Raw genomic sequence first — 24,732 nt, 5'->3', positions numbered from 1 at the left:
GACTAAGTACAGGAGGCACTACTTCACACAACGTGTGGAAGTGTGTGCCAGCTGTGTTCTTGAAGCCGAAATCCTGGTTTCTTTCAAGACGCAGCTGGATGAGATCCTGGGAGCAATGAACTAACAACCAAACAGGCTAGAAGAACTGAGTACCTTCCTCTCGTTTGTAACCTTTCATGTGTTCTTACGATCATGCCTTCTTAACACCCTCCTCTCTAGGGTTCAACTCTCTCGTTGGAGGAATCATGGGCTTCTCCATTCTAATCAGCGCAGAAGTGTTCCGACATCACCCCAGAATCTGGTATCTGGATGGAACAATAGGAGTTCTTATTGGCCTCATCATTTTCGCCTATGGAGTAAAGTAAGTTTCCATCTTTTTTGGGGAGGGGGGGGTATAAATTGATTGGAACAGCAGAGTTCTGTATTGTGACATGACGGACGGTTTACAAAGAAAACATCTTAAACCTCATTGTGAATGACTTGAAGTTCTTCTTCCTAATACATGTGGTTTTGGCCTCTTTCTGCGATCAGACAGCTATCACAAAGGCCTGCGTGAAGTCATTTTGGAATATGCGCTACAGAAGAATCCAGCACAGGTGAACCTTGGTCGTGGTGCTCATCATCTTACAAATGTGGGTCTTCTGCCGAGTATTTTGAAGGGAGTCGGTCTCTTATTGCTGTCGCTGGATGAATCCCAGTAATCCTGTATCCAACTGGCTTTTGCGTCTACAGCTGTTATGCGACACGCCAGATGGGTTTTTTGAATTGCAAAAGACAGTGCATTTTGGATGCCTTATGAGCCACAAGGGACCAGGAGGATAAACAAGTATTTGTCAAATTAGAAGAATGCTCATTAAGGAAGTGCAGTGAGCTTGAACAGGAACAGCAGTGAGATGGGACTTCCAGCAGGGGCACGGAGCAGTCATTGTTGCAGGGCGAACCCTCAGTGAAAACAGCTCTTTTGGTTTGTGAACCCTTTAAAAACACAAGACAGTTCTGTTCTGAAAGAGGAAGCAGTTTTGCCCAGTCTTTAACAAAGATGGGGGCCTGCAGGTTCTCACTCCAGCTCAGCTCTCGGTCTAATTGAAGTACTAACGGATGACTGCAGTTCATCTGTTGGCTTGTTTGGACTTGTGGTTTACTTGTTTCTGTGCACAGTTTCATCTCCTGCTTTAAGCTCATGATTTGTATCGGTTCGGCATTGAGAACTTTAATGGTCTCTCCTCAGCTTCCTTACCTTTATTTATGACTGCTTTGCTGTTAATAGCTGATAGATTCACGATGAACAGACACATGTGGGAGTGTCACCGTGTCAGACTGATTTTCCAGCTGCAGAGGTTCAGCGGGCTACATTGTAGCTAACACCCCTGATCCAGCTGAGCGCTGAATTGGTAGAGGACTGCGACCGGTTAAAAACCCAGACTTCTGACGAGAGAGAAAAGTGAATGAAAAGAGTCAAATAGTCTGTGCTTAGGAACTCGGACTGCAGCCACAGCAAGAAGACGCAGCGGCCTCTGCTGGCCAAGGTTAGGGACGGCTGGTTTAGTCACTGGTAGTGGGGTTTAACAGTCCGGCCAGCTGTCCGACTGGAGCGGCGCAGCTGGAGGAATTGGCCTCTCTCTCCCTTGTGCCGCAGGCTGCTCATGGACATGGTCCCCCGCGTGAGGCAGACGCGTCACTACGAGCGGTTCGAGTGAGCTCCTCGGGCAGCGGGCGTGTGAGCGGAGCCCCGGGAGTCCTCCCGCCCCAGAGAGCCAACAAGCAGAGATGAGCCGGAGCCGGTGGCGCGTACATTCCGACGAGCTTCGCTTCGACATCTTCCCGCTGCTTTCGGGTCTCGGGCGTGGACGGGCCGGGAGAGCCAAGGAGGCAGGCAAAGAGACAGACCAACCCCGGAGGGCCTCTTTCCCTGCCTCCTCCAGGAGGACGGCCAAGGGTCTTACCTTCACAGCAGCCCCACGCTAGCCGCCCTTACCCACCAGTAGCTGAATACTTCACAGTCCACAAGAGCTGGCTGGCTCTCATTGCTGTACAGGGTGGTGTACTGTATGCGTTATTTTCAGTTGCAAGACATCAGGATCGTACTCTCTAGCAGTGTTTTAGAATCATAGGTTGTTCGTAGTGACTTTGGTTAGAAAACGTTTATGAAACATGTGGCAGTACATATTCAGGCGCTTTTTTTCCTCCTGGGTTAAGTAGCGACAGCTCAGACCAGCCCCGCAGGAACCGGCCTGTAGGGGAATTCATGGCAGAAGAGCCGGATCCAGGCAGGCCTACCACAGCTGCTCAAGCCTCGTTCAGTCACGGACATCCTTTCATGTTCAGTACCTACAGTACGTGTTTCGAAAGACCTTATTACTAATTTGAAAGGTGTAAAATTAAACGAAAATTAAGGTCTGCGCGTTACACAAAAGAAAAAAAGAGAAGAAACACTAGTCTAAAAATATCACACAAGTCGAACATCATCTGAGAAAAAAGTTACCGAAAGGGGACAAGGTTTTACGTGCCAGTCTCTCACTGAGGTGAAGCAGGATGGAGCCAGGAAACAGAGCCTTTGTTCCTAAGAACTCAAGTCAATAAAATCAGCACAAACGCTGCTCTGACTCACCTTCTGCCAGTAGGAAGCCACACATCCAGTGTACACAATGTACACATACACAGACTTTTCTTATATGGGACGAGATGCTGTGCAGATGCGATTGGCTTGTTCTCACACTCAGTCAGTCAGCGGACACGCCTGCGAGCAGGAGGTGCCTCATCTGGGCTGCAGCCTCAGTGGGCTGCTTAGCATCAGATGGACGCAGTCTTGGGTAGAGTTACTTTTAAACAGTAATCCACTACCATTACAAGTTGCTTGTGAAGCAGATTACATTTCAAAATGAATATTCTGAGGAAAAGCACCATTAAGAAGTAACGCATAATTACTCCCCATAAATTCCATAGATCACTGATGACTTCTTATAAAGCTTTCCCCAAACGTCTATTTCATTCTAAGAAGGAATGCTTGTGTAATACCTTCCACTAGTAATCTGTAGCTGTAATGGATTACTCTTTAAAAGTAACTTTGCCCAGGACTGAAGGCAGGCAGTCGCTGGTGGGAAGGACTCAGTCATTGGTTAATCTTTCTCTCGCCTTTCTCTATTTTCACTTTGCAGAATAGAAAAGAAGAATTGGGGATGAAAATATTTTGTTTCCTATATGTCTTTATGGTGCCTTGGGAACTAGTATCTTAGATAAAAAGTTTTAAATGAGACTGAATTAGTGCCATTTATTGAATTGATAGACATATATATATATAAATGTTGCCTCTTGGTAATTGATCTTGTTTCCTTCATGTTTTTGGTGATGTTTTCTTGATTTCCAAGGTGAAGTATACCAAGTCCCGATGTGCAATTGGCAAACAAAACGTTCATTTTGACTGCCAAAGGAAAGATCAGGAACTAGGTGAAATTAGCTCACCTTTTTTCACCCAAGGTACTGGCTAGAGTTCAGGGCTGTCGAGAGGATTCTTGTTTTTCTCTTAGTATAGAAAATGTGATCTTAGCCGCTGCTTTTCCCCCGCATACTTTCTTCAATACCATTTTGTAAAAAAAGGGAGGAATTGCCTTTCAAAACATGGCAGCATAAACGAGCAGCACCCCAAGAGCCCTGGCTTGCACAAGCACAGCCGCAGGCTGAGCGTCTCGATAGCAGCCCTCTCTCTGCCTGGGCTCACAGCAGGCTGTTGTGGGACATTGTATTTGGGTAAATGTGCACAAACAGAATTGCATTCAGGCTGATTGTATAAAACACACTGAAGCGCAGACTCTAAGGCAGGATCTTATATTTCTGGTAGTCTGTCGGGATGTATACATACTGTATAGTGAAGTCATGCTTCAGTCTTTGGCAGAAAGGCCAAAGTCAAACTTATACTGCAGCTTCAGTCATCTTAGTGCACAATACATTATTTATTTTGTTGTTTTATTTTCTCTACAGGGATACCAGCAGCTATTGTAAATAAATATTGTAAATAGAAATTATAGTATGTTAATGCTGGGAGTGTCCGGGTGAGAAGGCTTGTAAAATTAGCTGAACAATCATAAGAAACCTTCATTTATTTATGACTATAGCCTTAGCAAATCACTGATTAGGTGTGATATTAGTCTTTTTACCTGTTGTGGGTATATTGTAAACTTTGGACCTAAGCTGTAGAATTTCATTGTCTGGTGAAACATGAAAATACTTTTGAGCTGACCATCACATTTTACTCTGTACTAAATTCTATATTTTTTAAATAAATGAATGTAAACTTAAAGCACTATTTTCTTCCAGTCCTATCAACCTTTTTAAACTCTTCTTTCCAAATTATCGTCAAGCCTCGCACTGTGTTTCTACAGTATTTGAAAGTCATAAAAGCAAATCGAGTGCAGCTCTCAGAATGACTGGAGCCACCCTGTGAGGTAAAATTGGAGGAAAGTCTGTATTTACAGCACAAGAACCAAGAACAAGCACAGTCCCTGAATCATCCCTGAATCCTGACAATCTTTTTTGGAGCTGAACTATGACCTCAGTTAAGGTATTTAACAGCTTCGTAGCACATATCTAGAGCCCATCTCACATTCTCCCTTTCGAGTCCTTGTGTTTGAATTGAAAAATCCTCACTTAATTTATGTCATCCCAGCAGATCCGCTGGCAGCCATGATCCTTCCTAATCCTGGGAAAGGCAGCGGTTCAACAAGGCCCGGGGACCTGTAGCATTCCCGACCAGCCCTGGCTGTGGAAACAAAAAAAGCACATTTTGTACAGTCCCGGAAGCATCTAAAAAAATCTCAACACTGTGTACATAAATTGGTGTTTCTGTGAGGTATTTTAATATTGAAACAAAGCGTCCTCAAAGGCTGTAGTACTTGTGAAATTATTAAATATAATTATAAAATATAGGAGGTAGACATTATGTTCTTAGAAGGCTAATTCTGAGTTAACTAGTGCAATGTAAAGTTTCACAAAGACATGTTTGTCCAGACGTAACTGTAGAAGCGCTGATGTAACTACTGCGCCACATTCGTCAAAATTGCAGCATTTACTGTTTTTATCAGAAACCTTTTCAGCATGAAGCCATCTTTAATTTTTTTTGCATTGCACAATGAGTATTAAAAGACCTAAATGAAAAATCTTGTAGGCAACGTTATCGTGCACCGAAATAATGGTATAATATACCCTTGCTTAATTGGGGTCTCATGGCTAATGGACATTTGCGACATGATTTTTATGAATGGTTGGAACTCTATGGAGTGGTGTGCTATACCCAAAACACTAATGGTAACTATTTAATATGTACTGTAGCAGGAGATCTCTTTTGTGGCAGTGGTGTTCTCGTAAATGAATTGGTATTTCTCGGCAATCAAGCATTGTTCATTTTTTAAGGTCCTACTGAATGGAAGACAAGATGCCCGATTAGCTTCTCATTTTCGGGAAAGCGAGGAAAAAGAGGACAGGGGATACACACGAGCACCTGCCAGCTGCTGTGCAGATCATGAGGCTGGGATGAAGGCGTGTCACGTATACTGTACATACCCCACCTCTGGCTGCCTGAGCCACAAACACTCCACGTGTTCCAAAGGCTCCTCCTCTATGGACAGTGGTTGACAGGGACACACTGGTAAAGTGTAGTGCACAACTTGATTTGCGTTCACTTGGTCTGTAACATTAAGTGTGATGTGAAATGTATGTGACTACTGCATTGGTACTACTGACGATGTATACAGCCTGTGTATTTATAAAGCACACAAATGCTGCAGTAAGACATCTTTGTCACAGAAAAGGTTTATTGAAAAATAAAGATTTATCCTGCATTATTCATCAAAAACAGTGAAAACACATCTTTTGTCTCTTTATTTTACATAACTTTATATGACTAACCATCCTTTTCTATCAGTTACAAACAACACAAATAACTGTGACAATCCAGGTTAAAAATAAAAAAAGTCAATTCTGAAAATGCAGTGATGGATATTTGATTATTAGTTCCTTAAACAGGTTTTGCAATTTCTGTTAAATTAAGAGTCCCTCACCATCCCTGCTGATGATTAAACAAACAATTAAAAAACAATTGATTTTGGTGCTAATGTTCCAAACCAAAAAAACGCAGCACTGATGACATGCTCAGAATAATCTAATCTAAAAAAACTGTGAACTGTCATTCTTTTCCAACAAAACTAGACTTCGGTATTATTCTACATAACTGCTCCTGTTTGTTCATTACAAGAGCATTGGTCACAAATGATGGTTTGTTCTCTAATAGTCTCTTAAATTAATGCATACTCTTGACCTTACCAAACTATTTCACAAAATGTACTCAGGCAGTAGTTTTTGAAGCTCTGTGGACAAAAAAAGCAAGTCTACTAACCATTAAAGGCACGTCATGTACTTTTTTAGAACAGTATCTTGGCTGCAGATATTTCTACCTCATATTTACAAACTTTTAGCATTATAATGACAAGTAAAACTAAAATGTACAGTAGCAAACTCAAACGAAATATGAATAATCTGTATTTACAAATGTGCAAATTGAATTGCATATATAATTAAAAAATGAGGTTCTTGCTGGCATGTAGAATAACATCAGGTATATCCCTCCTGTATCATTTTTTTCCCATTAAAATCACCAAAAAGGTACTGATATGAGGACTGGCAAGATACACCTTGTATTTGAGATTCATACCACAGCAGAAACACGGGTGTCAGTACGTCTCAATCTGGGTGGCAACCCAAGTCAAGCACTCCTGCGTTTTACTCCCCACATGTGGGTGGGTCCCAGCTGATGCTGGTTGCTAAGGCTGGAAAGGACATTCATTAGAAATATTTTGCTCCAGTTCAGATTCAGCTTTGGGAAGCCCCTGTAAATATCTTATCACAGCCCCTTTTAAAAACGGAGGCCTTCATTTCAAAACCGCCTGCCTTTGGTGCACTCAGCTAATTCAGTTACAGGCCCCTGACCCCGTTAGACTACGTTATGTGTACGTCTCTACCTGCGTTCACACGGATATGTCGTTGGTGGGCCACCTTGGTCGTTGCCTCAGCTGAATGTCAGTGAACAAGAAACAGCATCATCTACATTTTGCCAACACAAGGAAGCTCCACAGACACCAGCACGACTGACACAAGTGCTTTGCTTTGGACAAATGATCACTCTCACCCCACTTGAATATATTTTATACTTAGATATATAAACTACCTTATTTCCTTGAACTCTGTTAAATTATTGTTAAATAATAGATCTTTTCAAACAACTCTCCCTTATCTTTCATAAATAAAAAAATAAGCACACTAAGTTTTTCAATCATACAGTTAAAGCAATAAAGTTCTGTATCCAAAATAAATAAAAAAAAAACCTCAAAGGAACAATATACAGTGTATTTATACCTTTTCAACTGTTGCAGAAAATATATATGGTAGTGCATTTTTTTCCAAAACATTTTAAAGTGTTTTTTTTCCCCCTCTACACACTAATTTGAAACCAGATTTTCAGAAATCTAACACTGAACATCTCTGCAACAGGGAAGAGTCTAAACTATTTGGGCTGAAGCCAGTATCCTTGGCTGTATCTTCAGTAGTCTTCTAGTACTACATGTTTTATGATAGAATAGTTCTGATGCTAAAACATCTGCTGTGCCAAACTGCAGGTTCTTGCAGAGAGTCAGCACCAAGTCCCACCCATAAGGCAAAGTCTTTCCTTCAAGCTGCATTCTGAATTTGCTGTCACACAGCAACATGGAAATGAAAATGTTCAACTACATTATGAAGCACAGGCTCAGCAACATTATCCACTCCGCAAAACAATCTGACTGCACATTTTAAGAGCTTTTTAATTTTTTTTTCTCTTCCGTTTAAATGATGATGGGTGGGTCAATGTGAAAGAGGCTGAGCTTGCCCTCACCTGGTGCTTCAGTCAGCCCAGCAGCTGCTCATTCTAGGGACAGCTGTCTACAATGTGGTTTATATAGAGGTGAAACGACAAATGTGGATACAACCACAATAATTCAATGCGCACTGCAATTAGCATTTAGTAAGCACACCTTCAGAGCTTCCTAATAAATCTAGAACAGGACTGCAAACACCCCCTCTTCTATCAAGGACTGCAACTGGTCATAGAAGGCAGTACATTTATAGTATATAACAGAACTCCGATACACTGACACATACAGTTAACATTCTTTTCTAGATTGTTATTTTCACTATTAACTGAGGACAAACTAGCGTAAACCTACTATCTACTAATGGTGGGGATCTTTCACCATTGTAAATTTTATCCGGAACAGGAGATGTCGTTGGAAGAGCCGAGCTCTGGCACGAACATTATCCATTTGTTAAATGTGACATCTTGTCCATTGGTCCCCTGTTGCAATGAAGAATTTGGTTACAGAAACGGATCCCCAGACAGTATAAAGGACTGCCGAGTATTTCACCTCTGTGAATGCTTGAGCACCACTACCAGTCCAACGTGGTGGTAGAAAGAGTCTTATACTCTTGGCCTCTTCCAGCGCGCTGTATTCAAGTATTTCAGACCGATCTGAGCTTTTCAAAGCTCTGTCGCCCGAGCCACATTAAAAGCACTGTTTTGTCAGTGTCCCTGTGCATCTCTCGCCCAGAGCTCTTCTACCTCTACCTTTTTAAGACGCTTCAGATTTGTTTTCAGACAAACTTCCTTCAGAATTTTTGGCCGGGGAACATGAATAATGGGGGGGGAACAACAACCTGTTGCGTCTACAACTAGCTTTTGGAAGAACGGATGTTCTCCGTGTTGGGGAAGGACAGGAAAGAGATGCACTTCGCTGACGGTGTGGCTCCAGCAGTGCGTTTTCTCCCAAGGGTTCACCGTGGCACAGCAGGTCTACATATTGGCCTCTGTGGGTGTGCCTTCTCTCCCTGCTCCATGGCACGGGGCAGATGCTATAGACAGTCCTGGCAGAGAGCAACCTGTCCTTTCATGTAATCCCTACAAGGACAGACCCGTTTAAGGCTTGGATGGGCTCCAGCACAGCTGAAAAGCAGCAGGTCCCCCTGGAACACACAGTGCTTCTTCCCTTCGTCGTAAGCTGGCACAACTATGTCATTTATCGACTCCACTGTCTGGCATTCGATTCCATACCTGAAGAAAATTAAAACAAAATACAAGATAAAGATTAGAACAGGAGATTTCAATAGCATTGTGTGCTTGGGGTAAACTAGTTAAACCACGATGGGTTGTGGCCAAGCCTTTTGATTCTGCACCAGGCCAGTGAAGCATGAGCAGAAACAGCAGGTTGGCTTCAGCAGGCAAGTGAGTGGCTGTACTACAGGGAGAGTAGTGGTGGGCTACACTGATCCTACCATGCTGGATTCTGGCAGATATCCGAGGCACCTTTCCATCAGCAACTGAGTCAATGAAGGTTTGAGACAGATTGCAAACCAGAAGCAAACGCAGTTCTCCAGGACTGGACCTGCCCGCCCTATGAAATCCATGCAGATCAGAGAGCCTCGGGCCCGGCTGGGTGCTTGTATGCTGATCTACGCAACTACCGATAAATAAAAAGCCTGTCATTAAGGCAGAACTGGAACATGGGTTGGTCTGACTGTCAGCTGTCCTGGGTTATGAGCAGAAAATTGGAACTGATGCTCCTCAGAGACGTACTATATACTGAACCTCTAACTTAAGAGTGGGAGATAACTGCAGAGACGTCTTTGAAAGATGCTCAACAACGTAGTAAAAAAGGCTGAGAGATGACTGGCTGGACCAGTGAATCAGCAGAAGGGTTTGCTAAAACTCACCCTCTGTGCTGAAGAAGCAAGAGCCTATGAGCAAATACCACCTTCTTCCATACCAAAAATCAGCAGTTAAGGACAGCCTTTGTGGACTTAAATCTCAAAGGTGTTTGAGCGAACTCCTTTTATTTCCTTTAAGGACCCACCAGGGAGTTTTTCTATCTCTGAAATGTATTATTTGGTTTAGAGAAAGCAGTTCTCAGTTCGGACCCAGTTTCAGACATCAGACTGTCCTGCGGAGGGTCTTTTGTTGTGTCAAAACCAGTATTTATTCCCTAAGCTGCTATGTGGCTTAGTGTGCCTAGGCGTGGGTCCACCTTTGAGTAGATATGGGATGCCAGGACTCAGGGATTCACAGGATTTAGAAAGTCTGAAATGTTAATGTAAGTGTTGTTAATAAACACTCATTTGTCTTTTAGGTTTGGGCCTCATCTTTGCTCTGCCATCTCACTGCACCAGGGAAACTAAGAAACTGTGTGATCTGCTTGATCATTCAGTGAGATTATTCCTAACTATAGGAGATTCGTTAACTGGTGTTTTAAATAGCCGAAAGCTCTTTGCTTTCGCACCCGTGCAAGAAGGGGGATCTTGCTCATGATGTGCTGCTTCTTCAGCTCCAGGGTGAGAGGTTGAGAGGGAGTGAAAGTGAGTTTTGGCCAAGTCTACTGCTGAGGCTTGTATTTAAGGGATTCAGCACTCCTGTATGATAAAAGTATCCACACTCTGAACACCGTAAGCAGGAGATTATTCCTGTATGAGCGTCGATCTCAACTGTGTCACCAGGCATCTGTCCCTTTCATTTGAGTACACACAGAAGATTCGGTGTGACCTCTGCTGGGCAGAAGGTGGTATTACAACTGCTTTCAGCTAACAGAAGGCTGCAGCTGGGAAAGCATTTAAACTGATGGAACTCGTAACTAAATAAAGGTCCAGATTCCTTACAGGATTCAACAGTGCGCTCATCCTTTCTGTTAACTATTCCCATTCTGTTGATAAATGAGTTTGGACTGGGTCACAGCTGATTAACACGCCTTTCTAAAAATACTGGGCTGGAAAACCACTGAGCATCTTTTAAAACACAGAATTTGGTTTCAAAATATATTAAAAGCTTTAGACTACATCGAGCTTTCCTCAAACTGCCAAACATGTCTATTCAATGCCAATCCACCTTCAAATTAAAATCTAGCTTTGCAGATTTAGACACACATTTCTCTTCAGGATTTACAATTCTATGCCATTTGGTGTGTTATTTCCAGGTAAGACATAACTGATATAGGTCACGGGTGACATGCAGGAAAAAGTCAATGGACAATCAAATTTTTCAGATACAGAAATGAACAAAAGTACAAAAAAAAAACTTTGCAGGGGGATTGTAGGGAAGCTATCACAGAGACACAGCTCATATTCCATTGAGTTGTGCAATCAGCTGATGATGAACAGGGAGAAAGAAAGTAAAGGTCTATTCCAGACGGAAGAGTAGAAAGAACCCATTTTGGCTGTTGGGCCTCTTCAGGACGGGTTTCTTCAGGGTGGAATGAACCTTCACTTGTTTGTTTGCAGCCAGCTCCCTGCGTGAATGTCTGTCTTACCACGGGTCGCAATATAAAATCTTTATTTTAACACAGAAAATCACACTGTTGCCAAACATAGTCTAGAATAAAAACACAGCAAAAGAGGGATTTAACAACTTCTCTTTTAATGTTAGATCCCTATACCTGAATGTCTCCTATGATAGAAACAGGTTTTCATTCAATGTTCAGGTTCATTTTTCTATTAATAATCTGCTTTCGACCAGAGACTTCTTAATTTTTCTAATTAATGACTGCACCTTTAATTTCTGGGACGTGACACAATGTATAGAAATATACAGAAATGCCCAACGTGTATAGACAGCCGTTGAAACAATACTTATTTGGTGAAAGTGACACAGGTGCACAATTCGCAAGCTTCTTGTGGTTTAGGAGAACACATAATTTTATCTAGATTCAATAAGGAGTTTTCTGCTCATGAGGCAAGTGTTGACCTGGTCTCCAAGCCTGTAACCTCTCGCCCTGCGGACGGACCGGCCGCACTCACCTCACAAGGTCCTTGTCCTTATTGAGGTGCTGGAAGAAGGAGGGCTCACAGATCAGCTGCTCCTCTTGGCACACCTGCTTGCAGGACTTCCCCGGGTCAGCGGACTTCACCTGCAGCGCGCTCAGAGGAGGCCACATCACCTGGCCGTGACAGAAATCCTGCAGAGCGGCACAAGACACAGGGCTTCAGGCTCACGGCAGGACTGTCTCCCTCGGGCCCCGCGCTGCCCAGGCCAAACTGCTCACACTGGGATGGGCCTGGGAGCCGGCTCATACGCTGCCTATTCCGCGGGCCGCGTTCTGTAAAAGGCTCTGCTGTGTTACAGTGCGAGGTGTGACGCTGCCAATCCACACCAGGTACTTTCAAGGCTCACTGACAAGCGAGCAGATGTGATCAGGAGAAGACAGGGTGACAGCACTGCTGCCTCACAGCTCTCGGGTCCTGGGTTCAGTTCTGGACTGGGACACCTCCTGGGTGCAGTTGCTCTGCCCTTGGTGTTTGCGTGGGTTTTCAGCTGGTGCTTCAGTTCCCTCTAACTTCCCAGAGACATGTTGGCTAGGTGGGCTGAGGTCTCTAAACTGTGTTTGTGTCTCAGCCCTGTGCCCAGAGTATACATGCTTGCTCTGTACCCCCTCTTGCTTGGACAGGTTTGGATTTTCATGACCCTTGACAGGATAAGCAACTTTCTGATAGTGAATGGATAATTAATGCAGAATTACAGAGCCTACAAATTATACTAAGTGTAAGGTACAACAAACAATATTCTTGGTATAAAAAGCTGCATTTAACAGACACTGATCACAGAAGGATGGAAACAATAATAGAGATACAGTAATGAGATTATTCATCTCATAACTGCCCTCTTCACCTTTGTACTCTTCCTACTTTAACACCTACAGTCTCAAACCCCATAATGAATCATAATTAAGAGAATTTCGGAATAGAACAGAAAAAAACAGGTTAGCATTAATGATGTAGCTCTCCAATACATGGTGTGAAAAATACAAAAAATACAGAAAAGCTAACAATATAACTGTGAGTTGTCTGAGTGGATGAGTTGGATGTCTAAAGGGATCTTTATAAAGGGATGTCTAAACCTTGAACAAAACGCTGCATGTATCTGAAGTTTTCTATTTGGGAACATGCAGTGCCCTCAAAGCACAAGTGTCACAGTGATCCCTTATAATGCTGGACTAATTTATCATGGGAGGATAACTGCCGGGGAGCCAAGAAAACTTTTCACATGGGCTCACGGCAGAAGATGAATGACATCTGTGTTTGGGAATGTGCCCTCTCCCCTCACTGCCTTTGCCGTCATGTAAAACATACAGTTTCCCATGTCCTGAGTGCGATTGCTCTACAACAATCCCCCAGTCTAGGAAGTGTACCTTCTGACCCTTGGGTCCTGAGCAGTCTCGTGAGAGCTGCACAGTACAAAGGCAACAGACAGCGAAAAGGAACACGAGATAAAATGTGTCCTTTGTGTCAAGCACTGGTAAAAAAGCCTGAACACTGGCTACAACTGAACTACGGCCTGTGAGGAGAACAATCTTCCCCTGTTGCATAAGACTGCTTGTTACAGACGGGTATCCTCGGATTGAACTGACTACCGAGCCAGATCACTGGACCAGCAGTATGTCTGAAATAGAAATCTGTATGTTTGAACAAATGGTCACACTAATGAGACTTCCTTTAGCAAGAGGCGGGTGAAGCCAGTGCTCCACATCTCCTTATTTACACGAACAGAGAAATCGCCTCATTAAACGTGCAGAGAAATAAGCCACAGAGAACAGCAGAACCTGCTGATTGATAACTGAGATAAGCTGGCATTTCTTTGACTCAGAGGTTGATGGGAGCCTCGCTGTTGAAACTGACACCCTGGTTTCTTTCAAGAAATGACCGGATGAGATCAGCGAATTGACTAGGCACTAACTACCGAATCGGCTAGAATGTGTTTGATTTTCGATCACATTTTTAACTGGCGTGCTTGTGGCCACTGTGAGAAAATACATGTTCAAACCTATTTATCTGTATTATTCAGCAAAGAGTTAAAGGGAAATAATCCGACCGCTTCACACTTCAAACAGGGAAAGAAACTGAACGATACCTGGTGCTCAATGTAGGCATTGACTCGCTGTAGCATTCCCTCGCAGGTGAACTCATATGGCAGATAAGGCTCAATCTGTGCAAGAAATCAAGATAGAAATCATATTTTTATTACACCTTCACACCTGAAGAAGGCTCCATGGCCAAAACATTGGGCTTTCTTTCTTCTCTTTTCAGCATGGAATAAACCTATTTCTTGTTCCTTAAATAATAATGTTCATCATAATGGTAAGACAGCAGAAAGCATCTGATTTCTTTAACATTATGCAGCTAGACACTTAAGGAGCTCCTTTACAAATCTTCTTTATTAAAAAAGATTCTGGATATTAATTTCAGTTATATTTGACACTGTAAATAAAAATGTTCAGTTTGTCAACCCCTAAAAATCTTGATTTCCTTAAAGCTCCAATTTGAAAGATAAAAAATCAGCACATATGAAAGATATTTTCAACATAGAAATGTGAACATGAATGCGGAATTTTTTACAATCTTCAGTCATATTGCCATTTTGCTACAAGACACACCTTACAAGACCATTTACACCTCACTACATAACAGGAACATTTCTTCAGAGATCAGAAAGAATAACAGATCCAACAATGTACACAGGCAGAATGTATTCCATTGAAGGGTTAAATGGTACTGTTTATAAAGCGTGTAAATTACTTCACGTGGACAAATAAAGTGCTTCATTTTTAAAACTTTCTTTTTCATCTCATTTGAGTATAAATTGCTTGTTATAAGACTGCACTTGTCACTACAAACTTGAGCTCCTCATCGAGTTTAAAATGTCCAGATAATCCAAGACTCTCTCCTTCCACTGACAGTCTGAGGAACCTGATACCACAACTGTGTGTCTGTGCCTCTTGGCACTGAGGAGCACCTTGAAGGGAGGGTTACACAAGCACATGAAGAACTCCAGTGTTCCTGAGCCAGGATTCATTCATGGAGTGAAGTCATTGTGCTCTCAATACAATAGAACGCACTCTCCACTGTCACTGGTCATTCTCTTAGGGCAGTGAGCGGAAGGCACCGAGTATCATGTTTCGCTGTTCATATTCTTCAGCTATACTGTGGGGAACACATCCTGATGTCTGTACTTAGTATCGCACCAGTCACGCAGCCTGCAAATCGTGACCCAGTTTTGTTAATCACCACTGCTAAATAAGTGCTATAAATTATTAATTACCTGTAGTTTGGAATTTACCACTTCAAGCTCTATTATAAAACTCTTAGTATGTTAAAGATCAACAGCTTTATTTCAATCTACTTAATATTAGACATAACGTTTCAGAACTACTCATACTGCTCTATTGTTCACGATGACAGGACGTTCAAACAGACACACACCAGGAACACACATATCTGTACCTTCTGGCTGAGAATCGCCCGGATCGCTCGCTCCACTTCTTCAGAGTCATCTATATTAACAGTCCAGACGTGAGGCCGGCCGATATACACTTCTGCATATGGATGCTGAGATGTTAGCTATAAGAAAAACACATTCCACTAATTTAGGTCATCTTCATTGTTGTATATTTGTTGTGAATTGCCTGTACCTGTTAAAAAGTTATGCACAACACTCCCATATACAAAACAAGCCACGATGTGCTAAAATATCATAGCAAATGCTAAGACTTGGCTCATCAACACTGGAGAAGGCCAAGACAAATCCCATTTAGCACACCAGGAAAGCCCTCAGCCTAGCCATCAATAAAAAGTGCATGATGAATATGAACATATTTCTTAACAATTTGGCACAATTTGTCAGTGCTTGCTGGCAGAGAGCCAGGATTCAATGGGAGACTTTCAATGTCATTTCACAGAAGCCTCCCATGGGTCCTGCTGGCTTGAATCCCAAATTGTTTCACTTTCTTGAATTTCTTGATTTTCAGTTTCAAGTCTTATAAGGTATAAGCCCAGTGTAGAAAAGAAAAAGAGAGATATTTTATCTAACAACACAGTCCAACACAAAAATGCCTCGCCCTAGGTTATCAAGCTCATCGTAACTATTTTGAAAACACAAAGAAAAATATACATTGGATCGTCAACACCTTCCAATGAACAGACCTGACCCAACAGAAAACTTATTCCTACTAAAACTTCTGATCTTATACTGTAAGATGCCACGTGTTTCTGAGCAAACAGCTGGATGAGATCTTAAGATCCAGTAGCCACTAAACACCATACGAGTTCAATGGGACAAACTGCCTCACGCTCTCGCATTTCCACGATGAAGTAAACGCTGGGGCTCCTGCAGTGGGCAGGCATGTTTGCTGCTGCTCTAAGCAGCTCTGAAGCACTCCTGACACTGGCCCACCCTCCCCCGGAAACAAGGGGCTGCAATACCCCACAGACCGACACTCACCTCCCTCAGAGTGGGCTTGCCTTTGAAGAAGTCCGTGTTTTTGCTGCTCTTTGGAGGATTAAACTTTGGATTCAGGAAAGCACAGCCATTAGCGATGGCTTCCAGGGGAGCTGGGCCTTCATAGGGAAAGGACAGCCCAACAAAGAGCTGGAAGACAACAAGAACATCTCGTTACAGTTCACCTGCGTTTATTACTGCATGGCAGTGGTGGAACGTGTTTAGGAAGGTTTCGTGGGCATTCAAGTTGACAAAAGCCAACCCCGGTCAGTTTCACAGCTACTGAGGTGTGCCATTCAAATTTAATACAGAAGCCGTCTGCAAAATAAAGTCAGCTTTTGGGCACTGCTTCCACTGCTTATATAAAAAGGACCAATGTTGAAAAAATATTTTGTTTTTCATTGCCATGTTATCTTAACTCAAAACCACTGTATACTCCCTTGTTTTATATAGTATCAGTTAGTTTTAGGCACATTTTAGCCATAAAGTCTTCTTCTTCATTACAGAAATATCAGCTTTACTCTTTACTAAAGATAAATGGAACATTTTTCTATTTTATTAAACAAATGTTACAGTTTTTTACAGATAAAAAATCAATTTTCTGGGGGAAAAAACATCCTATTCAGCCTAAGGAGTAAAAAAAACAACTTTCTTTTAGTGGCTTACCACCATGCTGTAACAAGTACTGAGCTAAACGTTTCTTTTTTAAAAGCTTCAAGTGCATCACAATTAGCTGCTTGTTTTAGCCCACAGAAAGGGCACATTAGGTTTATGCTAAAATAAAAGGGGCCGGCTGTAAGGCACTGCTCACAATAGTCCTTCTGTGGCTAGCTGGAGAGAAGGCTATGGAGGAACCAACCAAATGAACAGAAGGTCACTTCACAAAAACACATCCAACAACAGACCCTTTCATTTTCAGGCTCTGTAAGGCGTGATTCAGCAGTTTGATTATATAATACCACATGCAGTAAGGCAAATCAGGAGATACTGTAATTTATCAGATTGTGAAGTAAGGGCACAAGTATGCTTCTCTGCCTGTTTTCATCTGTTGGTTGGCAGGGGCTGCATTTTCAGAACATCTGTGATGCAAAGCCTTTGTTTAGACAGCAGGTGGCAGTATAGATACGTTTGCTAGATTGCATTCCTTTAGCACAAGGATACCGTAGAATTTGGATTAAACTTCATATACAGATATAGAAAAAAAAACACCTTCAAAAATGATAAAAAAAACAGTTTTATAAGTAAAAAGCAAAATATTTTGCTGTGTTTTCCACAGTCAAATAGTAAGAGCTTTAGTGCTTCTTATTTAAGAGTACAGCCTACAGCACTTCCAGATTACCTGTTATCGGCTGTTTTGCATTGACAGACACTGAATGTGATACCATTATACAACAACTATCAAAAACTTAGACAACATGCCCCTCCAAACATCTAATTGTTAGAAAACTTGCAGTAGATGAATCCAGTTTCTATCCGGAATACTTAATATTCTCAAGTGTAGAGAGTGATTGATATGACTGAATGAATTAAAAAGGGTCTGTTAGTGTGCTGGTTTCGAGTCTGTGGCATGAAGTGAAATGTGAAAAACTCTCAGAGGTGTACATGTAGGTGTAAAGCGTTCTCAGATAGGTTATCACACTTTAACAGAGGAAACGTTAATGGGAGTACTCTAATGATAAAGGATGAATAGAAAAGAACTGAGGACTCCCACGCTAAGGCTCAACATATAATAAGAGACAATATAACGTCTTTTATTCTCATACGCCAAAATCCAGCAGACAGCAGTAATCCATCAATGCACCTCATTGTCTGAGCTATTTAAAACACTGCAGCGGAAGAGAAAGTGCGATTTGGCTTTCAAAACTCACCGAGTGAATTGCGGATTGACAGACAGAAATAATTCTGCACAGGATGAGAAACTGCTGCAGAGGAGCCCTCAGGGAAATCAGAAAGGGCTCTGGGACTTTCTATTTTTGACACAGCAAGTTAGCCGAGGGCACAAGATGCTAAAACACCAAGACACACTCGAAACAGTTGCTTCTCAGTGGCAGGTTTGTTGGAGCGAGGGTTCAAAGGCCAAAGATAGAAAAGGCAGATCTTTCTGGTACTGAATGCAGCACCTGAAGAGAAAAGGGCATCATGTTGACGATGGATCATGTGGTCATGGCAACGAGACATATCACAGAGGGCCATCTGGCTTTGAGCTGTGACATGGCCCGACCGAATCCAGTTCTGCTTTTACTCTGCACGCCAAACACATCCAGGACCTTGTGTTGAAGCTTAGCCAAGCTCTACTGCTAGAAGAGATTCTGTGCGGAATATAAATGTGCCCAGAGCACCTCGGGTTTCTCTTAAGCATTAAAAAAAGGTCTGTAAATGATATCTGGACAAGCACATTATGTCCTGGCTACTCACAAACAGCTCAAGAGCATCAGTGAGGTTTGGAATACTTTGTAACGATATAAGCCATTATACCATGATCCTGTACTTAAAATTTAGGAGTAGTGCGGTATAGTTTTCTATTCCACAATACTCTTTCATCCCCAATATACCTTGTGCACCATGGTTTTGTTACTGTAATGTGCTCTTTTGCAGTGTGAAGATGAAGTTTATAATTGCCCATCCAATAATGTACAGGACAGGCTGTACTGTACTGAGCTCTGAAATTATAGTCTTGAAAAAAATAACAGATTTGCAGTAGTTTGTCATTTTCTCTTCTCTACCTTTTTCTACAAACCTTGTCAAAACAATTCAATGCTTACCACAACTATTAGAAATATTAAAACTGCCTACACCTCAAGCCTCCGAGAATAACAAAAAAACCCGATAATTCACTGTCATTCAAGCTCTGCCTTCCATGATGCTTCTGTTTTTTTCAGGAACGAGATTAAAAAATTCACACCTTACAGATTTTTCCTCCAAAAATGATAGGTATTATTACACCTGTAAATCATATACAACACTTTGCAAAAGTGTTCACCCCCTTGATAATGTCTTCTTGAGTGGTCCCATCAAAATCCTGTCTTGAATCTGATCTGTGGCTTGAGTACTGCTGTCTGTCAACCATCTCCAACCAAACTTCAGAGAGGTTAAGCAAAACTTCTGCAAAACCTCTCGTTGTAGGATTTTTTCATTGCTACCAAATGAGCTTCCACAGAATATCAAATCTGTACAATGTCTAAGCATGTTTGTTACAACATTTATACAGTAATATGCAAAACTACATACACTAACAGTATATCTCATTCTGTAATTTCCAACAACACTATAAACCACACCATGGCTCATTAAACTTAATTTAATACTTTTTATAGTCTGAATGTTTAATGTTCCAATTGCTTTGAGCTACAGTATGCTTCCTAAAGTAAATTATTTTGAGCAAGTAAAATAACATTTGTGGTTGAAAAAACACTCAAAAGAAGAGGGAGTAAAAAAAAGTGACAGCATTAAAAAAAACACATCTGTAATGGAAAGCGTTACAGAAAATGGAACGTCTGCTCCTGTAGAAATGTCATATTCACTCCAGTGAATTTTTTATAAACTTAATTATAATGTTAAGCTCTATCAAATTTAGGCAAATGTTTGCCTTATTATAAACTACCAATAGGCCTTCATGAATCAAAAGCTATAGATTCAGACTACCGGGTGAAAATAATTGCCACTTGTTTCAGTCACCAGATAGCCAGTCACACAATCTTGCGCTGATGCAAACTATTCTGTGCCCAGACAAAGCTTTCTTTCTAAACTGCTTCACAGCGTGGAAGACAAGAGGAACACCACCCTAAGCAATATCATGGGGCGACTAATTTCATGCATCTCCCAAGAGGAAGATGTGGCAAAAGTCTTAGCGGGCCAGTGATACTATGCTTGGAGAGATGTTTTGATTTTCAGAAGTTAATGAAGAAAGGTTCTGTAGCTTTTAACCATTCCAAGGATAAAACGACAGGCAGCTTAACGGGGAACACCATCATAATGCCAACCGCGGGTCTCGTTTAGGTCCAGACCATTTCTACTGCCTGTCCTGTGAGCAGAACCTCCTGCCTGCTTCCCCACAGCAGTGTGACTGAGAGGTTAGCCTGACAATCTCCTGTATCGTGCCGGCAGCTCTGCATCGATCCTGACACGCACCTTCGTCTCCCTCAGGAGGAACTGCAGGTCTCGGCCGCTCAGAATACCATGGTTCTTCACGTAGCTGGGCAGGTGCACCGTGCTCGTCCCGTGAACCGTGCCATGGACTTCTGTATAGGTGTGGATGATGTCCAAGTAGGTCTTCTTGTCCTACAACAAGCAAGGACACAGTGAAGAGTCGGGCTACGAAAGTGAAAGGCACTACAGTGAGAGGGAGAGGGAGAGGCTGCCACAAATCGTAACAAACTGTGCACTGCAATCTGATTTAGAAATGGCTTCCCCAAAACGGACATGCCTTTATCAGCAGTGTTTGCCTCCAGAGTCACTGGTTAGCTGAGGAACGTGCATCTCCTGCTACAGCCGTGCTGCGCAGGCAGTGGGACACACACACAGGGTCCCAGGGGCTGAGGAGTGTATGTGGCAGTACGACCCCTGGCTGAGGTTGTGTATGGAAGCAGCAGGTCCCCTCATCCCTTTATTGGCCAATAGTGATCAATGATCAACAAAAACATTTTAAAATAAACTTGTTAAAACATGCAACCCTAACAATACATGAACCTTTTGGTTAAGCACCTGTTCTTTACCAATTAAAATGAACAGGCTGTGAATCCAGCAGGTCTTAGTTACAGTAAAATCTGAAACTTTGACCCCAATGTACTGCAAAGAAAGCAAACTAATCACAGTGCTGACTTTCACTCAAACATAAGAATACTTCAATATGACTACAGCTGTATTACTGTATATACAGATGTCCATGGACTAGAACGTTACCTTTATACATGTAAAAGCTGAATTAGAAATCTATTTAGTAATTCTACTTCCTACCATTGTGAAACATAATTCCCATAATTCATAGTGACTGCTTGTATGCAAAAAAAGCACCCTAATACCTAAAGATGCTTCCTTTATAATGCATGATAGTGGAAACACTTTAAAGGGATTATAACATGCATTGCCATGTATCAATGTATTGGAAATACAGTGTACTGTATACAGACAGACCTCTGAACAAAAGCAAAAGGCACCTCTGAAGCACCCTACTTGCACAGCCCATCAGAAACCCAAAGGGCGTGATGTGACCACACAAACAGCGCCAAAAGACTGGCACCTTGGTTTACAAGACCCCGCCATAGTCTCATTCTACACAGCTGGCTACTTCCTCATACCAGTGATAACCTACTGGTTAGCTTCCCTATCTATTTAAAGTGCCCACAGACGGCTCATTATCAGACCTGACATTACGCAATATGTGACAATATCCGAGGGACCGGCAGATAACCTGGTGAACAAAAGGCCACTGCTCATTGTGTTAACAAATAAAAGCATTGAGGTCACTTTTCTCAACTTGAAAACTCATCACATTGAAAAAAAACAATGAGAATGGGATCTGTCATGTGTTAGAAAATAAAATAATTGATATATTTACAAACCCATAACCAGTTTATCACTATTAAGATTGTTTATGAAATTACAATATGAAACAAAACAGTTTCAGTTTTCTTCACATGAAATAATAGAAACCTACATTTCTCGTTAGTTGTCAGGAGTAACTTAAACCACAAGAAAGTTAATGTGATATAATATTAAAAAATTAAGGGGATAATCTGTTTTAAATGTGGCCTGGTTTTCAATATTTGGATAAAGATATATTGAAGCACTGTTGTTTTACATTTTAATGAAGGGTTTTGCATTCTGTACCATTTTAGGGAAAAAAAAGTGTACTTGCTGTTGTGTACCACACATCTTTCAGAAGAATTCAGACAACACAAGAATCCAGGAATAAGCACAATGTGTTTATCAGTCAAAATAAAGACATTTTGTAATCTATTTGTGCATAGAAAATTAAACTCTAAATTGTTTTAAAATCTGGCAAGGTATAGTCATGACTCATTTTCACTGGAGAAATAGAGATTCTGAGCAGGGATTAATTTTCCAAAATAAAACTGTACAAAATGATCTCAGAAAAATAAGAAGAGCTGAAGAGCTTTGCGTTAAAAACAGTATGCGTGGTTTATAAAACCTATGATTTTTGTTGACATCTGAAGGATTTCACTTTTGTTTCTGATCCTACAGATATGTATTTTTGTACAATTTATCCCCTTGACCTCATTTTTTCCTTCCAGTTTTAATTTACATAACATTTACTGAACACCGTAACACGAACAGAGATTTCAGGATCATCAGGTGAACAACTTTCAGTATCAGTTCTCTGTGGCACAATTTACTGTAAAACATCCCAACCCCAAAAAAGGCACAACATATATTACTGATATATTACTTAGAAGAGTAAGCTTTGTTCAGAGTTGAATGTTAAATAGTCAACACCTCACCTCTGAAAAGGCTCTGTTCCACAAGATGTCTAGAACATCCAACCCACAGTGGGTAAATTTGTCATTTAAATTAAAGTTGCATGCTGAAAAAGAGCAACCAAATGACAGTTTACACAGATGAGAGAGTAATGAATTATTAAAATCTTTGAAAATGAAAAGCATGTCATGGAAAAACAAACATCAGTTGTAATGAAACACAGACTATAGGAAGGGATTGCCCAAAAAAACATCTGCACAGAACCTTGTACTGTGAGATTCAATCACTACAGTTGATACAGTCTGTTACACTTTTAAAAAAGTGGTTTTAATACCAGTAAATATCTCAAACCGTAACAAAGACTCCTTTGTAATTGTCCTATGTAATGCCCCTGTTTTCAACAGTTCTTGTACAACCATCATTACAGAAGACACCAACTATGTGTTTTAATTTAGGCAAATTTTCAGATTTAAAGTAGCCAGTCTTTAAAACTTTCTAAAAGTTGTCATTCAGATACCTACAGTACTATGACTTAATTTCCCAACGCAGAGATGTCTTACAGACAATTGTTGTTTGGATAAGCCCCACCCTTCATAAGCTTCTTAAAACATACGGGGAGTAGAGCACATGCACCTAGCTCTTGAAATCGACATGCAATCAAGTGCTCAGGTTCTTTAAAGTCTTAAAGTCTTTTCTTAAGTCATGTTTTTTCAAAAGTTAAGTCAAAGATCAAAGTCCGAAGTCTGAAATTACATTAACCACGAGGACATTACACTCTAGCCCACATACGGCGCCATCCTCTGGATGAGATGTAGAATTAAGGTCCTGACTCTTCGTAGTCATTAAATATCCCAAGGCGTTTCTCAAAAAGAGTAGGGGTGTCCTGGCCAATTTTTTCTCTGGCATTTCCCAATCATGGCCTCCTAATAATCCCCATCTCTGAACTAGCTTCATCACTCTCCTCTCCTCCCCACTAAAAATAGACTTGTGGAGAGTGTGCTGGTGCACTATGGCTGCTGTCGTGTCATCCAGGTGGGGCTGCACACTGGTGGTGGTGGAGGGGATCCCCATTACCTGTAAAGCACTTTGAGAGGAGCATCCAGAATAACACTATGTAAGTGTAAGGAATTATTATAAAATTTCAGAAACAAATATAATGCAAATTCCTGTGCCTTATTCAGATTTCTGCTTCAAGGAAGGTCCTAATGAACAACGTAATATACAAATTCCCATAGAGTTTGGGATGCTGGGTAAGTCATGTTTTTAATGTTACACACAGTTAAAGTGAAAACATTTGTGACACACCTGCATGTGCTATTTTACATATTTCTGTACTACATTACTGTAACTGACAGCAATTTGACTTTGTCATTGTTTTGAGTTTTACAGCACCCAGTAGTGTTAAAATTAATGTTCCAATTTATTTTTCTATCCCTGTAAGAGGAAGTCGGCATTTGTACTTCACTAATATTGTGCCGTAGCTTAAATAGTTGTACTCAGATTCCTTTATACATATACTATAGTGAAGACACAACATAATGTAAATATAAGGATTGCCTACTGAGCTTGTAGAATATGTACATAAAGTTTTGTTTGTGCCACATAATTACTGGAGATTCTGAGATCTGTCTTCGCTAATCTGTTCTGATACCTTAGGCATACAGTATGTAGAGTCAACAGAGGAGAGGGAAAACTAACAGAGAAGATGATTTTCTTCTCAACAGTTCCTTCCTTAAACACACTGTACTAGCAAGCTACTGTACATACATGAAGATCTCTAGATAGGTGCACAGAGTAGACTGTTCAATATTTACAGAGCACTGCAACTGCATCCATTTGCTAATGGTGGGACAAAAGAAAATCCAGACAAAAACCTTTAGACCCACACACACCGGCCTGAAGGTGTTCTTAGAGGACAAGTGTAAGAGATAAGGTATGAGAGGGAGAAACAGACGCTCTACTTCACAAGA

At 41.4% G+C, this 24,732-nt stretch overlaps 2 protein-coding genes across 3 annotated transcripts in view; one reads left to right on the top strand and one right to left on the bottom strand.

Annotated features, from left to right (window-relative positions):
- Positions 1–5,856, top strand: part of tmem163a (transmembrane protein 163a) — a 66,627-nt gene extending 60,771 nt beyond the window's left edge. Inside the window, exons 7-8 of the mRNA XM_088606208.1 lie at positions 220–361; positions 1,637–5,856. Coding sequence (XP_088462334.1) covers positions 220–361; positions 1,637–1,697 — 203 coding nt within the window. The 3' untranslated portion in view covers positions 1,698–5,856. The remainder of the gene's footprint in view (positions 1–219; positions 362–1,636) is intronic.
- The window catches only part of mgat5 (alpha-1,6-mannosylglycoprotein 6-beta-N-acetylglucosaminyltransferase), a 103,843-nt gene continuing 84,897 nt past the window's right edge, over positions 5,787–24,732 (bottom strand). For both annotated transcript variants that reach the window (XM_088606206.1, XM_088606207.1), the window contains exons 12-17: positions 20,456–20,605; positions 16,331–16,477; positions 15,334–15,450; positions 13,964–14,038; positions 11,857–12,014; positions 5,787–9,127 (exon numbers count right to left, since the gene is read on the bottom strand). In XM_088606206.1, coding sequence (XP_088462332.1) covers positions 8,929–9,127; positions 11,857–12,014; positions 13,964–14,038; positions 15,334–15,450; positions 16,331–16,477; positions 20,456–20,605 — 846 coding nt within the window. In that variant the 3' untranslated portion in view covers positions 5,787–8,928. The remainder of the gene's footprint in view (positions 9,128–11,856; positions 12,015–13,963; positions 14,039–15,333; positions 15,451–16,330; positions 16,478–20,455; positions 20,606–24,732) is intronic.

Source organism: Lepisosteus platostomus, chromosome 14 (assembly GCF_059453375.1).
Source record: "Lepisosteus platostomus isolate fLepPlt1 chromosome 14, fLepPlt1.hap1, whole genome shotgun sequence".
In the NCBI taxonomy this organism is placed as follows: Eukaryota; Metazoa; Chordata; class Actinopteri; order Semionotiformes; family Lepisosteidae; genus Lepisosteus; species Lepisosteus platostomus.
Note: the sequence above shows the minus strand (reverse complement) of the source record. Positions and strands in the feature narration are given on the sequence as shown.